The sequence below is a fragment of the Gymnoscopelus microlampas genome (genome assembly GCF_963454915.1).
Source record: "Gymnoscopelus microlampas genome assembly, chromosome: 21".
Lineage (NCBI taxonomy): Eukaryota > Metazoa > Chordata > Actinopteri > Myctophiformes > Myctophidae > Gymnoscopelus > Gymnoscopelus microlampas.
Window position 1 is genome coordinate 37131692 of NC_139958.1, and position 17637 is coordinate 37149328.

A 17637-nucleotide genomic window follows, 5' to 3' on the forward strand; every position below is an offset into this window, starting at 1 on the left:
CACAGTTTGGGAGCCAGAAGGGAGAAGAGTCTGGGGACGTGTGGAGCGTTGTCCCGGATGTTTTAGCAAAGGTTCAGGCTTCCCTGTGTTAGCTGATCTGAGTGAGCGGGAGGGATCAGGCTTTGAAGATATGGGGGGGGGGCGTGCCATACCGTTGGTTGCTTTGTAGGCCAACATCAGTGTTTTGTACTCTGTGCGGGCAGTAACTTTATGGGAGCCAATGGAGGGAGCGGAGAACGGGGGAGACATGTGAACATTTTGTCTGGTTGAAGACCAAGCGTGCTGCCGCATTCGGGATCATTTGGAGAGGTTTAAAGGGATAGTTCACCCCCCCCCCCCCCCCAAAAAAAATGTTTTCTATCGATTAGTCACCCCATGGAAATTGTTCATGGATGTTGTTTTGTTTTTGTCGCATTCCTAAGCCAATAATTTGATGACCAGCGGACCCTAGGCAGAGGTTCTGGTGGCAGACACAAAGGAGACTCTTTGTGTCTTCTACCGGAACCGCTGCCGGTCATCTCCATGGGGTGACTAATCGATAGAGAAAAGCCAAGCCAAGGGAACTATCCCTTTAAGTGCACTTGCCAGGAGGCCAGTAGTGCTGACTACTAGAGATTAGGTTTGAGCAGATCCTTATAGTGGCCCCGTGTGGCTGGGTTAGGCCCGGACCTGTGTTGTGTACAGGTCTACTCTACGTACACAGATCCAGTCTAAATGTGCTCCCATCTCCCTCTCCCTTTCCCCTCCCACAGTTTCACTGATACAACGTAACTATCACTGTAGTGTAAGCACAACTTTGAGTAACAGCTGCACTTACCTCATCTTCCCAACCAATCAGAGTACATGCCGTTTTACGAAGCAGTCCTGTCATGTTTTTTTACATCACTTTTGTTGTGCCGCAGTGTTGCTCCATCTATTGGATTACATTCATATCGTCGCTGTCGGGCAGAAACCTCTTATCTCCATATCCAAACTTTTTGCGTGTTCTTTTCATAAATGAACCCATTGAGACCTGAAGCCGATTCTACGTCTCCTAAATCTCAACAGTATTCTGAAAAACGTATGTTTCTATATCAGTGGTGCTCAATCTTTTTCATGTCAAGGACCCCCACAATTATATGTATTTGGCCGCGGACCCCCATCAAAATATTTTGTTCCAGGGACCCCCCAGAAGCAAAGATTTGAGTTAAAAATGTTCGCTTTAAAAATATATATGTTCAAAGATTTGCACACATTTTCACGAATTTTCAAAAATAGCAGATCTACAAGCTCGTAGCGCGGCACTCGGTGCCGCGCTATGAGCTTGTATATCTGCTATTTTTGAATAGCCAAAAGTGTAAAATATGGCCTTTTAGCTCACATCTAAAAATGACACAGATACCAGGTCTTAATGGGTTAACGCCCTACTTGATCATACTACAGCATCACACAAAAGCATCAAAAGTAGCAGATGTGCGAGCTCAAAACTCGAAACAGTTTTTCGGCGGACATCCTCTGTGACAGAAAAATGCCTTTTTGGCAACACTTTTGTTGTGCGATGCGCCGTTCGACACTTTGCTCCAAAGCCTTAATTATCTGATCAATTATGAGGGTGACCCGATTGTCGAGTGGCTACCAAATTGAACAGGAAAAGGGTTCTGTAAGTCCATATGGGCTGGGCTGTCCTTGGAAGCATGACACTTAAATACTGAAAGAAAAACAATCACTCAATCACTCAATCACTCAATCAATCAATCAAATCAACCACATGGGCTCTAATGCCTGACAGCGAGTCCTCAGTTCGAGCTTGACGGGCCATTTGTTGCATGTAACTCCCCTCACTCCTGTGTGTCTGTGGTTCTCAAAAATAGCAGATATACAAGCTCACAGTGCGTCACTTAGTGCTGCGCTGCAAGCTTCTACATCTGTTCATTTTATAAATGTTTTGAAAAATCTTGAAGGTGTTTCAAAAAATGTTTCATCTTCTACACAAATCCTCTCTTCCTGCTGCACAACACATTTTCAGATGGGCGTCCGCGGCCAAATACATATCATTTTAGGGGTCCTTGGCATGAGAACTGCTGATTTAGAAGGCATAATGTAGAATCGGCCTCAGGTCTTAATGGGTTAAGTACTTAATGGGTAAAGCAACCCTAACTTTATCAGCTGCACCATTAAAGTGATGAGCACATTAATGCATTACTAATCACAAATCAATAGTATGATGATTTGAAATGGGACTCTAAGTACATTTTGATGCCAGTGCTTTGGTACTTTTTACTGACTTTTTTTTAAATACAGGTCTTTTACTTGCAAAAGACAAGTAAATACCACCTACATAGTGGTATTGGGACTTTAACCTAAGTAAAAAATAAATAATAAACAATCGTATCCGCTTCCACCGGTATCTAATTTTACGTCATGTGTTTACACTTCCCCCTTGGTTGAAAGGAGAAGCCGTTTAATGTGTAAAAGAAAACAAAGAGACAATTTAGGGATATATACGGGGGAAGTACGGGGAAAAGATTGAGATTTAAGACTAGATGGGGGAGAAGAATAGCTTGAAAGGGAACACAGAGAGGGGAAAAGGACAATTAGAGGGAGTGTTGCAGCATGCAGGAGACGGATAGAGTGGGTCATATTGCTGCTGTCGCGCAGAAACCTCTTATCTCCATGTTTTTTCGTAAATTAACTTGATAATACCGCAGCAGCGTCACACAAACAGTTTTGGACACCTCTATCGGGGTTTCCACCCGATAGAGGCGATATGTTGATGGTGGTAGAAACAAGGTTGTTATAGTTTGTTTCATTTTATTTTTTAATTTTTTTCGTTTAGCCTTCACGTTTTAAATTTCAATTTGTTTTATTTTTTGCAGCTGGTTTGCTAGTTTTACTGTTTTATGTTTTTATTGTAATATGGGCCAGTCATGAGCGAGGGGTAGTCACATTTTTTTTCTTTTTTCCAAAGACTAAAACTGAGGAAATTTTCCGTGATGTCAGTTTGCTTTAGTTTGTTTTGTAAATACACATACATTTTCAGCTAGTTACTTACTTTTTTGGTAAACGCCTCGTTTTTGTTTTTATTTCAGTTAACTAATCCCCCCCCCCCCCACACACACACACACACACACACACACACACACACACACACACACACACACACACACACACACACACACACGCGCACACACACACACTTCTAGTTTTTAATCATATGTCCAAAACTGTTACTTTTAAGGATCGAGATGGGGGTCGTTAATTTACGAAAAGAAAACACAAAAAGTTAGAATACGAAGGAGATAAGAGGTTTCATCCCCTGACAGCGACGATGTGGTTAGTTTAACTACAATAACGCTGTGTGCTGCAGAAGCCCCCTCCTCCTCCCCTCCTCCTCCTCCTCCTCCTCCTCCTGCCCCTCTTGCCACATCTTATCTGTGTGAAGGCCCTACAGGCAGTACAATATATCTTGGAGGTAATATTGTGACTTCGGGGGTGGTTTGACAGGTCCAGCGCATTCGTCACATTCCCCGCTTGCTTTTAATTGCCCTGGCATCTGCTTGGCTTCCTCGACGTCTCTCCCAAAAACTCCTCCTTCCTCCTCCTCCTCCTCCTCCTCCTCCCCTATACCAGGGGTTCCCATACAATGGGTCGGGACCCCATTTTTTGGGGGGGATCGTGAGTAAATATCTCCTTTTCTTTTTAGGATTCGTATGTTTTTTTCTTATTATTTAAAAATAAATTGCAAAAAGAATACAAATCTGTTTTTATCCAGAAATAGAAAACATTGAAAGATGCTCAAAATAATTTCAGAAATGTTCAAAAAGTCACAAAACAAAGATTTTCAAAAAAGATTGTGAAAATAGCAGATCTGCAGTGCAATCTCCACGCATCGCTGATTGCAGATCGGCTATTTTTCGAAATAGCCAAAGACTAGAACAGTGTGCAAGTGTTTAAATGGTTCCTCATTTGGCTGCGGACCCCCGTGCACCCCCTCAAAGACCCTTGGGGGTCCCCAGACACACAGGTTGGGTCCCGGGGGAAAGAAACATCAAATTTCTTTTTAGTTTTAGGAACTCTGAGGTTTTACTTCAACCATTTAAACCCTGTATACTTCGTTGACTGGGATCCCCCACGGGTCAGTATACTTGGCCCTCTACTTTGTGTCATCTACACCAAAATGTGCCTAAAACATGGACGCCAGGGTTAAAGCTGCACTATGTAACTTTCCTCTTCTACCCTGGATTAGAACCCTGTTTCCTGCGCAGGTGCTGACATTTTTACCATTGAGCTAATAGAGCCGGCCTGCTTGCTCAGGGGATAAATTTAATCATGTCTCATGTCTAAATGTCTCAATAGAAGAGCAGGGAGACTAAATCCAATTGTATGAGTGATACTGTATTAACATACTCTACTATACAGATTGGACAAAATTACACTTTATTCATAAAAAAATCACACCTGTGTGAAGGTAGCGGCGCCTTTGATACATTTTGTCATCAATAAGTGTTTATAATGTGTTTATAGCCACGTGTCACGTGAAGCTTGACCAATCACTTTGTTGACGTGTCTGACCAATCAGAACGTTGACGCAAAAGCCAGGTATAGAGGGCTACCGCTCTATACCTAAAGGTATAGAGCGGCTAGCGCCGCTAAAAAGTTACATAGTGCCGCGTTAAATTGTTATCGCTATTTTTTTTTAAATGTAATCCAGTCTGACCCCCACCGGACATACAAATGAATAACCAGAGAGGGGATGGATGTCAAAAGCAGAAGCATGGATCCCCCTCCCATTCCCCCAGCAAATCCAAGCCTGTGTTTAAATTGTTATGCATATGTTTTAACTTTCTTCAGGAGTGAAACCATTCAAATTACTATCACACTTAAACCAATTTAAACCTTGTGTCCCTATTTTGGGCAAAAATGTGAATGAAATTATTGAAACTTTTTCATGGCCCCTTAATTAAAATGTATTTGGCTGCGGACCCCCATCAGAAAGGATTTTGTGCTTATTTTCAAATAGCCAATGGGGGTAAAGTGGTTTAACAGATTTTGATGCTATATTAATGATTTTTTTGCTGGGGGGACCTCTATTTCTCCCCCTTCAAGGACCCCTTGGGGTCCCCGGACCCCACTTTTAGAACCACTGAGTTAGACGGTCTTCATTTGCATCCATTATACTTTTCCACTTGTACAGTACAGTATCTGATGCAAAGACAGGCATGCTTGATTCAGAACACTGCTTCTCGAGTCCTTACTAATAACAAGAAAGGGGAGCATATCACTCCTGTGTGTCAAATAATTGATTTCAAATACTACTGTTGGTCTAGAAAGCTTTTAATGGTTTAGGCCCAAAATACTTGTATGCTCCTGTACGATATCATGAACCATCCAGATCTCTCAGGTCATCTGGGAAAGGTCAGCGTTCTGTCACAAAAAACAAAAAAAACGTACTTCTTTCGTTTTAGGCATCCTAATTTCATTGTATAATTGCGTTTCCTTTGCTTGATGTTCTGTGTAAAGTACATTGAATTGCCTTGTTGTTCAAATGTGCTAAACATACAACTACCTTGCCTTGCCATACACACGCATGCCAGCACGAGTGTGCGCACACGCACACACCTGCACACACACAAAGTATAAAACATTATGTGAAAAAAAGGACTTCTGTGGTCGTCCTGGCAGCGTGCATTAAAATGTAGCCGCTGAATCAGTCCAGTCCTACGGTTTGTGAGATCATCTCCAGACAGTCAGTCAGTCAGACAGACAAACAAACAAACAAACAGACCCTGTGATAGACGGCACGCCGTAAAAAGGAACTAATTATGTCACCTGGGTTTGTTTGGGAGGGGGGGTCTAGAACAAACACCTCTCTCTTTCTCTCTACTTCTCCCTCCGTTCCTCTCTGTCCTTTCCCCCCTTTCTCTTTCTTCCTCAAAGATTTTTTAAATGTGGAAAACATCTACATTTCTGATGGTCTGCTTTTTTGGGGGTTCTTATATTCCCTTCCTTGGCTTGTATTACCTAGGTGGTCCCTTGTTACATGCATTGAAATGTATAAATCTAGCTCTCGTCTAGACATTTTCAAGCAGTAACTGTATGTTGAGACAGGCTAAAAGTCTAGCCAGTAATGCTAAACTCTATTCCCCACGGTGACTCCAGGAGTGACTGGGAAAACGTACCATTTCTCCACTGGGCACCACATTAAGCACCGCAGAGGTCAAACAACTGTGAAATCCTGAGCGTTTCATTTAACCCATTAAGACCGGGAACGCATCTGTCATTTTAGATTTGAACCACTTTAACCATTATCTCATACTTTGGCTATTCAAAAATAGCAGATCTACAAGCTCATAGCGTGACACAGAGTGCCTACAATCTACAAATGCCTTCTAAATCCAAACAGTTAAAAAAAAAAAAAAAAAAACGTATTTTGCTATAATATCAGTGGTTCTCAAACCTTTTCATGCCAAGGACCCCCAAAATGATATGTATTTGTCCACTAACCCCCCCCCCCCCCCATCTCAAATAATTATAACATAATATTTTGTTCCAGGGACCCCCAGAAGCAAAGATTTGAGTCAAGAAAATATATATATTCAAAGATTTGCACACATTTTCACGAATTTTCAAAAATAAATAGCCAAAGAAATTTAAAAATGACACAGATGCGTTCCCGGTCTTTATGGATTAACTCTGAGAGTGTACAACGGGTCAATTTGGTTACATCTTGTATCACTCAGGGTTACAAATGGATAAATTAACCCTTTTTTTTTTTTTTTTAAACATTTTACTGTGATTAAGTGGAATCCCTTTTTTTATGACCCTGACTAAGAATGTGTCACCTTGACCTGACCCTGATGTTTGTATGTTTGTGCCTGTGATTGTACTTGTATTGCTATGCTTCTGAGGACAATTTTCCTGATCCTCACAAGGAAACAAATATTTTATGATTAAACAAAATCCATAAATTAGAGTTTAGATTAGAGAGATATTTAGAGCTTAGGTTTAGGTGATTAGGTTACGACCTGATTTATACTTAGTTGCTCGCCAGTGTTGTAAGCCGAAAATAGCTGAGTTACAAGCTCACAATGCGTTGCAGCGCGTTGTGAGCTTGTAGATCGGTGCATGACACTTTAGGGTTAGGCCAGGGCCGGAGTGGGACTCCAAATCTGGCCGGGAGATACACGCCCACCCAGGCCACCCTGCGCGCGCACAGCGCGCGCCGATTTTTTTGGGGGGCCCTTTTTTGGGGGGGCCTTATTTTTTGGGGGCCTTACAAAAGGGGGGCCTTTTTGGGGGTTAAAGGTAGGGGGGAGGCCCGCAGCTGCACTGAGCTGCAAGCAACACTGACTGCATTGAATTGAAATTGACTGTGGTTGGCCTGGCCTGAGCTTAGGAGAGATTTTTTTTTGCTGCATCACTTAAGCGCCGCGCTGGCTGTGGATGGCTGGCCTGACCTGATATTTTTTTTTGATGCAAAAAAAAAAAAAAGAAAAAAAAAATTTTTTTTTTTTTTTTTTTTTCAGGCAGGCCACTAGAGGGCAGGCCACCGGGAATAGTCCCGGTCCTCCCGACGGCCAATCCGGGCCTGGGTTAGGCTAAAAATGGCATTCATAAAATTGACATCCTAAAATGTGGATGTCCTCACTCACACAACAAGTGTAGTAATGCAAAAATGTGTGTGTGTGTGTGTGTGTGTGTGTGCGTGTGCGTGTGCGTGTGTGTGTGCGCCCGCAGGCTTGGCCTCCGTTGCTGGAATGTGCGAGCCAGAAAGAAGTTGCAGCATCAATGAAGACATTGGCCTTGGTTCTGCTTTCACCATCGCACACGAGATCGGCCACAAGTGAGTGTTGTTGCTCCAACATCTTCTGACACCAGTGCTTCCCAAACATTTTAGCTCAAGATTAAATGTCAATTAAATGTTTTGCCCGGGGACCTAAACTAGTGAAAATAGCAGATCTAAAAGCTCTTCTATTTTCAGTACTTCTTAAACGTTTTTTTATTTCATTTTATGGAAATTATTCGAATTTTTCATTTCATTCATTTGAAATAGAACTTCCGCACACCCGGTTTAAAGTCTAAAAGCAGGTGCGTAGACGACAAACAGTAGGTGAGATCAATCTTAAAAGATATACCGGCACACTGCCACTTGCAAGTTCAAGAGAAGATCCTCATGCCTGAGGATGGTCTACATGACCCAAACGTTGCCTACATTAAAAAGCGTCTCTTGAACTTGCAAGTGGCAGTGTGCGGGTATATGTCTTAAGATTGATCTCACTCCTTGATTTTATTCATGAAATACTTTTGAAAAATTGGGTCCCGAACCAATTTTTGGGAAACAGTGTTCTAACATGTCCCGTCAACTTCTGGATTCTCCCTCTTTTGTATTTCCATCGTTGCAAATAGAACACGTTTTTTTCGGTTCTTCGTACTTTATTTTGTTGATGCTCTCTCTCTCTCTCTCTCTCTCTCTCTCTCTCTCTCTCTCTCTCTCTCTCTCTCTCTCTCTCTCTCTCTCTCTCTCTCTCTCTCTCTCTTGCTGTATGATTCCTCTTGAACAAACATAGGCAGTGGTGGAAAGTAACTAAGTACATTTACTCAAGTACTGCACTTAAGTACAATTCTGAGGTACTTTTACTTCTGTTCTTTATACTTCTACTCCACTACATCTGATGTCAGAGGCAAATATTGTACTTTTTTACTCCACTACGATTATTTGAAAGCTTTAGTCACTGGTAACGTTCGGTTTAGATTATTATTACAAAACAATAACATACTTTAACCAATATCATATGAAACCCTATTTTATACTATGTCTTTTCGAAAATAGCCAATAGACGCTGTTAGAAAAAAGTTGTTTACTTTTACGCAAGTAAACTGTTGAATACAGGACTTTCTACCTATAACAGAGTATTTTTTCTATTGCAGTATGGCTAGTGTATCAGTAGTGACTCAGAGCCTCTGCCTGATGACCAATAGCCTAATAACTCCCCTGCTCAAGGGAAAATTCTCCTTTAGGCTAGTGGATAAGATGTTGGCATTCCATGCGGGAGACCTGGGTTCGAAACGCAGGCGTTACACTAACTGAACCACCATTTCACATAGCTTTATTGCTGGCCTTTACCAGACCTTGCCTTGTTGCCTTTTTCCTCAGCGGGCGTCTTGAACTGTATGTCCACATATATCCTCATGCAAATCGTCACCGTCGAGCGAGAAAAGCTTGTATCTCCATATTTCAACTTTATGTGTTTTTTTGTTCATAAATGAACGCCTACTTTGTCGCACAAGAGTGTCGCACAAAAGTAGTGAAAATAGCCGATCTACAAGCTCACAACGTTGTGAGCTTGTAGATCGTCTTTTCATTATTTGAATTTAAGTTATTTTTGAAGGTAGGATAAGTGATATTTTTTGGTTAAAACAAAACGTTTTTTGTTAAAAGGTTAAAGCACTATATTCTTATAGTAATCATTGCTATAGAGTGTTTGTTCAGTAACGGGGGTCTTCCTGTCTCTCCAGCACTTTGATAAACAGAAAATACATTTTCAGGTGGGTTGCAAAATTCCAGCCAATCAGGAAAGAGTACCCATTTTTCAGCTTTGTTTTTTATAGTGTTCCAGTTTTGAAAAAATCTGCTAATTTCTTTGTGTCATCACTTTCAATTCCACTCATTTAATCTGTATCCTGTGTGAGTTCTCTATCCTGATTGGATAAAATTGGTATCCCGACCTTAAAATGCATTTTCTGTTTAATAAAGAGCTGGGAGAGACATGGAGAGACTCCTGTTACTGAACAAACACCCAATAGCAATGAGTACTATCAGAATATAGAGCTATGTAACACTTATTTTAACAAAAGAATATCACTTACCCTACCTTTTTAAGAATAACAATAAAAAAAGGAACAGTTTTTTTTTGGACATACGAGGTATCCGTGTGTGTCCACATACCTCTGGCTCTCTCTTCCTGAATATAAAGCAAAATAATGATGATGTATTAGTCTACGTATCCCCCTCTGGTGGGGTTCAGCGAGATGGCGATTTCCTTTATTATGTCTTATGTCTGCTTCTGTTACGGGGCCTGTTGTAAAAATAGTCTCTGCTTGGAGAGAGGACGTTATAAAAAAAAAAGAAACAGGCTGCAGCGGGGGTTTCAACCGGTTGCCTGATTTATTTCCAGAGTAGGCTAAAATGTCATAAACGCCGGGCCTTAGAAAAACAGGTTTGGAGGCTGTGCGATGTGGCCCGCGTTTGTTATATACATTAGATCTGATTTGTGCTTTCGGGACAGTATAGGAAAAGGAAAAAAACTTTTGACTTCCTTTGCTGTAATGTGAGCTTTTAACTTTTAATATTATACTCAGACAGATAAAGTAAAAAAAAGAAAAGAAAGAAAATGAATTGTTACGATGATTCATTATTGGGCTTTGGTGACCACTTTAAAAACCCTCTAGGCCAGGCAGGGTCTTCAACGTTTTTCAGGCCAAGGACCTCTTAGCTGAGAGAGAGATGAAGCAGGGACCCTTACTACATTTTGTATAAAATTGTGTTGCAGATTAAACCTTTTCATAGATTTCATAGTTTCATCGACTTGTTTGACAGCACTATCATCAGTGTTGGATTAATGTTAATCTCTTGTTGTCTCTTCAGACATTCAACCACTTAAACCGTCAATACTTAGTAAACCTGACTTTTTACTCGGTAGTTAGTCTGCTCCCCTTTCCCTCTACACCAAACCTCTTTGCCAAAAATAGCAGATCAGCAAGCTCTACGAGGCGTTGTGAGCTTGTATGGCATGGAGTATGTAAATACAATATAACTCATACAATCGGGGTGGTTGTATTTGTTCTCCCTGCTTTTCTATTGAGACTTTTAGACCCTGTTCTGGTTTGACATGAATAAATCCGGAACAGAACAGGAAAGTTACATAGTGCAGCATTAACTCTGGAGACTCTTGCGGGTCCATTTGGTTCCATTTGTACACTCTTTGGAGTGAATTCAACACTAAGGCTGAGTTCACACTAGCAGTGACAAAGCAACTCAAGGCCGCAGGACATTTCCAATGGAAGCCAAGCGTCACAAAGCTACAAAGTGACACCCGACACTTGAGCAGCGTGACGAGGGGTGACGCGCTACAAAAACGTTTGAGCCGGCTTCAAAGTCTTTCACCGTCTCTCAATGACGCAGACAATCATAATGTTTTTGTTTCAGCATTTTTCCACTTCCCCTTCTCTCTCTCTCTCTCTCTCTCTCTCTCCCAACGATTCCTGCCCCCTTTTCTGTCAACGGAAAGATATGTATTGTACAGTAAACTCATTCTGGCGTTAAAGGACGACTTCACCCATATTCAACTTATCTTCATATAATTGAAGATAAGATGTTCATTATGATATGGGACCATTTTTGTCTACTCACTCTGTGTCTCAGAGGAGGGCTTTGGACAGTTCAGAAACCCGCCTACCAGTGACATCATCGATGGGGACTCCAAGCCAAAAGAAACGGCAGGCTTTCTATTCCTGGAAAGTTAGCATGCTGCAATGGAAGCCATCGTTCTTGCGTTTATAAAAATCTAAATATAACATTTTAAATCTTTGAAAAAACCTGCCTAATGATCAGGGGTGCACATAACTTTTTAGGTCTAGTACTCAGAAGAGCACCTGGAGATGTGACTTGGTGCGCAACAAATAAATGGTCCCGTCCCGTTTTGTCAACGTGGGGGGGGGGGGGGGGGGGGGCGGGGGGGGGGGAGTCAGCACGGTTTTTATTTTTTAGTTTTGCTAAAAAATAAAATCTTGGAGATTCCTGTCCCAGCTGTTGCTACGCAAAAGCGCCTTGCGTCGTCTGATATGGTGCGCATTTTTTATTGTGGGTGCGCATGCGCACCTGCGCACCAGTTATGTGCACCCCTGCTAATGATGCTGTCACCGGTAGACAGAGACCAAGTAGATTTTGAACATAGGTTGAAAAAAGGTGAAGTCATCCTTTAAGTATTTCTGCGTGTTGTTTAAACCCTACCCTTGTCATTTACGCATGTGTGGCCTGAGCCACGCGTCAACGTTGACTCATGCTGTGTTCACAATGCGCGCGGGGGGGGGTTACGTATCAGGGAATTTACGTATTAGGAATTGTGTGGAGAGAGAGAGAGAGTGAGAGAGAAGGTGAGAGGAAATGCTCAAACGAAAACAATACACTACGGTTTATTAACGTTTTCGCTGCATCATTGCAGCGTTAGGGGGAAAAAAAGTTGAAGCCAGCTTAACTGTCAAGCGGCTCAAGTGTCGGCCGTCAGTCTGTGTCTTTCATTGACAGTAGCCTGTCCCTCTGTCACTGCTGGTATGAGCGCAGCTGTAACGCATGCAGGCCACGCTTGGTCGCTTTGCAGCTTTTGCCGCGTTTTACAGCGTGTTGGCTTAGTCTTAATATTCTCTAGTACAGTGGTTCTCAAGATATAGTGGTTCTCAAGATATGGGGCGGACCCCCCGCCCCATATCTGAAAATATGTTTTGCCAGGGACCCCCCATACAAGATTTGTGTTGTTAAAATGTAAAAAAAAAAGCAAAGCTTGAGGGGGACCCCCTGGAACCCCCTCAAGGACCACCACTGAGAACCACTGCTCTCTTGCAACTGGTTCTCAACGTGAGAACCAGTTCTATTTGTTACACTCTCAGAGTTAAATTGACCATTTTACAACGTAAACTGGGGGGTCGCAGAGATGGAAAAAAAAAGAAAACCCAATTACATCAAATGGGGGTCCGCCGTGGCCTAATTGCAAATCAAACCGGGCTCGTCCTTGAAATTGTAAGGTTTGAGAACCACGTCTATAAGTGCGTTGATTTGTCCAGAAAGAAGAAGACCCCCTTTCCCCCCCTCCTCCCCTCAGAGCCTGTTCCAACCTGCAGGTTATTGATTGACAGGCGGGGCGGGGCTTTCAGAGTGCTGATTAGAACTCTGCCGTTCCTGTGGAGCTCCAGACAGGAGCTTGACCTCTGACCCCTGCTGCCTTTCACACAGCTGTTTCCCAGCAGCACACGCAGACTGACACCTTTTAACAGCCAGCGCAGGGCCGCGAGGGGACACATCCTCCACGTAATATCCCACTCGGACACTTTAGAACAGGGGTTCTCAAACTTTTCCGTGCCATGGACCCCCCCAAATTGATATATATTTGGCCGTGGATTCCCCCCAAAAAAATTCAAACACTTTCATTTTTTTGAAAAAAATTGGCCGTGGACCCCCCATCTCAAAAATATTTTGTGCCAGAGACGTCCAGAAGCAAAGATTTTCGTTAAAATGTTCGCTTTAAAAATATATATAGATATTCAGATTTGCACCCATTTTCACGTTTTCTCAAAAATAGTGATGCTCTATGAGCTTGTATATTTGCTATTTTTGAATAGCCAAAGTACAAAATATGGTTAAAGTGGTTAATATGATTGTGACCCTATATTAACAAATTTTTCTGGGGACCCAGATCTGCTATTAACTAAAGTTGAATAAACAATTAAAGTAATACTTAAGTAAAAGTACCTCAAAATTGTACTCAAGTACAGTACTATAGAGTAAATGTACTTAGTGAGTGACCCATGTGTCTAACCTTATGCACCTTATGTCTAACCTCATGTACATCCTGTACCACCTGGATTATGCAATATGTATACTGTATATACAGTTTTTTTGTTGCCTATTCTCAACACGTTACTCAGTTTTTTTCTATCTTTCTCTCCTTGCTCAAAGATGAATTCCATCCTCTTCTTTAGACGTGTAAACCTGTGATGTAACAGTAAAGATGATTCTGATTCTAGTTAGGCTACTGTAGTTAGTTGTCACTGTCTGCCTGACACAAAAGGCAAACACCTCCCCGGTTTGTGCTGCGGTTGTTGCCCTTGATCAAAGATACGCCAATGGTATGAAATGTAATACACTTGCGGTTTCAGACTCCACTTTAGCCCGTAGCACTTGCCGTAGCACGCAGTCTTATACAAAGGTTCAAATGTAATTTAGTTATGTTATTTAGACAGATGCCAGGTTCATTTGTAGACTATTATCATCGACCATTTCTTTGACATTATACTGTTTAGACTGATACTAGGTTCTTGGTTTACCTAGGATCCTAGATGACTATCTCAACGCATTTGACGTATTACCTCGCGCTTACCTTTGCTTACCGTACCGTAAGTCGCTCTGGATTTGCCTAATTGTAAATCGGCATTCATTTTATATTGTTTCATTTCGTTTTTTAGCTTCGGGATGAACCACGACGGGATTGGGAACTCCTGCGGCACCAAAGGCCACGAGACGGCCAAGCTGATGGCTGCTCACATCACCGCCAACACCAACCCCTTCTCCTGGTCCGCGTGCAGCAAAGACTACATCACCAGCTTCCTGGAGTAAGTACAAGTGTACTGCTGTGTGTGTGCGTGTGTGCGTGTGTGTGTGCGTGTGCGTGTGCGTGTGTCCAAAACCATGTCCAAAACTGTTACCTTTTAGAGTTCAAATAAACAAAAAAGCAAAAGTAGCAGATCTACAATCTACTTGCGGATCTGCTCCTTTTGATGCTTTTGTGTGACGCTGTATCAACACTTAGGGCGTTAATTTAAGGGAAAAAAACACAAAAAAGTTAGAATATGGAAATAAGAGGTTTCTGTCCAACAGCGATGATTTGTATGTGGGCTTGGCTATAGAACGGAACAGAGCAGGGTCGCTTTACTGGGGGGTTGGACGGGGTACACGGAGGTTCTACAGAGGGTTGTGTGAGAGAAGGTGGAAAACGGGAACATTTATTTTACTGTTACGTTATGATATCACGTTGACAAGCTTTGTGTGAACCTGCTGATCTGTGAAGCGAATCCAAAACTTGCGGAAGCGGGTACTTGGATTCGGAAATCAACGAAAGGGGTACTGAGGGGACCCACTGTCACGAGATAAATAGACAGAGAGGAGAGAAAGAGCGGAACAGCTTCTCAGTGTGGTGGCATTAATATTTACATCAGAGGATGACCCCCCTCCCCCCTACACACACACACACAAAAAAGCGTTCAGGCTCTCTGCCACTTTCCCAGGGACGATAAGAACAATGTAGGCTCTGTGGAAAACGTGGTGGAACGTGCCCAAAAGGGTTCGAGGATGAACTGTCCTCTTCAAAACGCTCCCGACATTCACACACTTCCAAAAGGACACGGTGGTTGTTGACAAACGGTGCCCCCGGGGGACTTTGAAGCTCTCCTCGACCGCCACTCGTCTCAAGTAGGAATTACATAAACAGTTCACGGGAAAATCTGTCAAACGTTCGATGTTCCGCATCCCTGGAGAGCGTCAAGTCCTCCCTGGCGCTAGGCTAGAACTATTGGAAACAGGGGGACGGTAATCTTGGCATTAACCCATCAAGACCGGAAAAGCATCTGTGACATTTTTAGATTTCTTTGGCTATTTAAAAAAAATAGCAGATATAAAAGCTCATAGAAAAATCTAGAAAATGTGTGCAAATATTGGGATTCTACAAATGTCTTCTAAATCCTAGCAGTTTTCTGAAAAACTTTTCGAGTTAAAAATGTTTGCTTTAAAACAATATATAGAGTCAAATATTTGCACCAATTTTTACGATTTTTCAAAAATAGCCCAAAGAAATCTAAAATGACACGGATGCGTTCCCGTCTTTAATGGGTTAAAACAAGTCTCCATTTAGTTCATTACCAGTATCTGTGGAGTGGGGGGAATGTGTCTTACAGTTCCATCTGTAGTAGCGATAGGTGAATGTGTCCGCCCTGCTGGAAAGGTTTGTGTCTACTCGGCCAATTATACTGCCTGATTCACAGTTTGGATTAAAGGGTTCCAAAATAATCAAATCTGAGCTGGGGACACCCCACCCTGACAAGCACTTGGAATTGTAGACATTACATTTGGTTTGACTCGGTTCCACAGATAGATATTGTGAAAAGATATCTAGCCTGGTAAAGCCCCTCCCTCCGGAAAATCTCATTTCCATTTGATTTCAGGAGTCTGGCATGAGGGCTTGTTTGGCTTTTTTTCGCCGTCCACCAAGTGGACGAGCCTATCAGCGTCCTTAGCCTGGTAAAGCCCATCGTCCGGTCATTGACAGCTAAAGTTGGCCAATAGGCTCTATGCACAGCAGCCATAATATCACTTCCTTCACAGGTGTTACCAATGATACTAATGAAGGCTCTGTTCCATTTAGTCTTGTACAGTGGTTTCCACGACCCCCATAACTCTGAGAGTGTACAAATGGAACCAAATGGACCCTTACGGGTCCATTTGGTTCCATTTGTACACTCTCAGAGTTACACACCTATCAGCACCCTGACTCTGTTTGACCAGAATGGAACAGAGCCTTCATTAGTATCATTGGTAACACCTGTGAATGTCTTCATAATATGGCTGCTTTGAATAGACTATTTCTGCCCGCTGTTTTTGGTTTTGGTTTGAAAAGAACCATGGAGGAAACGAGGAGGGAGCTACTGTACGCTGCAGCTAAAGAACGGTGCTAGCTGTGGCGGCCGTATAGCTTAGTGTGGTAGAGAGGCCGTCTGGTACTGTAAGCAGACGTTCACCGGTTCATCTCCCAACCCCCGGGTTTATGTTGACGTGTCCCTGAGCAAGGCACTTAACCACTTAAACCCCATGTCGTTGACCGGAGTCCCTCAGGGCTCGAAACATTTTCAGATGGGCGTCCGCAGGCAAATATATATACATTTGGGGGTCCTTGACCTTGAAAAAGTTCGAGAAACACTGCATTTTTAGGCCTTTTTCTGTCTTTATTGATAGTCCACAGTGAAGAGAGACACAGGTATCAGAACTATGTGGTACGCAGCTCAGCCACTCAGCTATCCACCCTAACATTAGGCATCAGAACTTACCGTGGTACGCAGCTCAACCACTCAGCTATCCACACCCCTAACATTAGGCAGTATGAAAAAAGTGTCAGGTGAAATTACGTTTAATGACATACTGAGAAAAGGTGTCGACAGACTCGACACTCTCCAACACGTTTCAGTTGAAATGTAGGTCATTTGCTGGTTGAAATGTACGCCATTTTTGTCATTTTTCACTGAAGCGTATAAATTAGGCTTACGAAGACAGTAAAATAAGACACCTTATTTTACTCTTGAAGAACAGTTGACCCCACCCCAACCCAACTCACCCTCCCCCCTCCCATTTAGTCTTTCTCTTGCGTAATGTTTTTGTTTGCATCATCTATGTTTGCATTTTGCTTTCATGTTTCTCATTACAAAGAGGTTCTTTTCTGAACTGTCTGTAAACTCTGCTTACTGTAGTGTTCTCACCATCACTCAGATGTTTGGATATCTCACAGGCTTTTTTTTTCTCCCCCCCTGCCAAGTAAACACGTTTGGCTGTGGCTTTGGCCCTCGCCGGCCTCGCTTGCATGCTGGTGTAATATGTGACGCTTTGTTTGGGTTTTTTGAAGAATGGTTTTATGGATACACAGACGCAGTGCCAGTGAAGTTTATTCTTCCAAGTTGTGCATGCTGGACTGCTGTGTTAACCCCTTTAACCCTTTAAGACCTGAGGCGATTCTTTAAAATGTTTTCTAAATCCTAACAGTTTTTTGAAAAAAATCTTGGAAAAAAAAGAAAAATCGCGATTTTTCAAAAATAGCAGATCTACAAGCTCATAGTACGGCACTCGGT

At 42.4% G+C, this 17637-nt stretch overlaps 1 protein-coding gene across 1 annotated transcript in view; it reads left to right on the forward strand.

Moving 5' to 3' along the window:
• The window catches only part of adamts6 (ADAM metallopeptidase with thrombospondin type 1 motif, 6), a 114838-nt gene that overhangs the window by 22790 nt on the left and 74411 nt on the right, over window positions 1–17637 (forward strand). The window contains exons 9-10 of the mRNA XM_084047341.1: window positions 7717–7822; window positions 14215–14361. Of these exons, the coding sequence (XP_083903467.1) occupies window positions 7717–7822; window positions 14215–14361 (253 nt within the window). The remainder of the gene's footprint in view (window positions 1–7716; window positions 7823–14214; window positions 14362–17637) is intronic.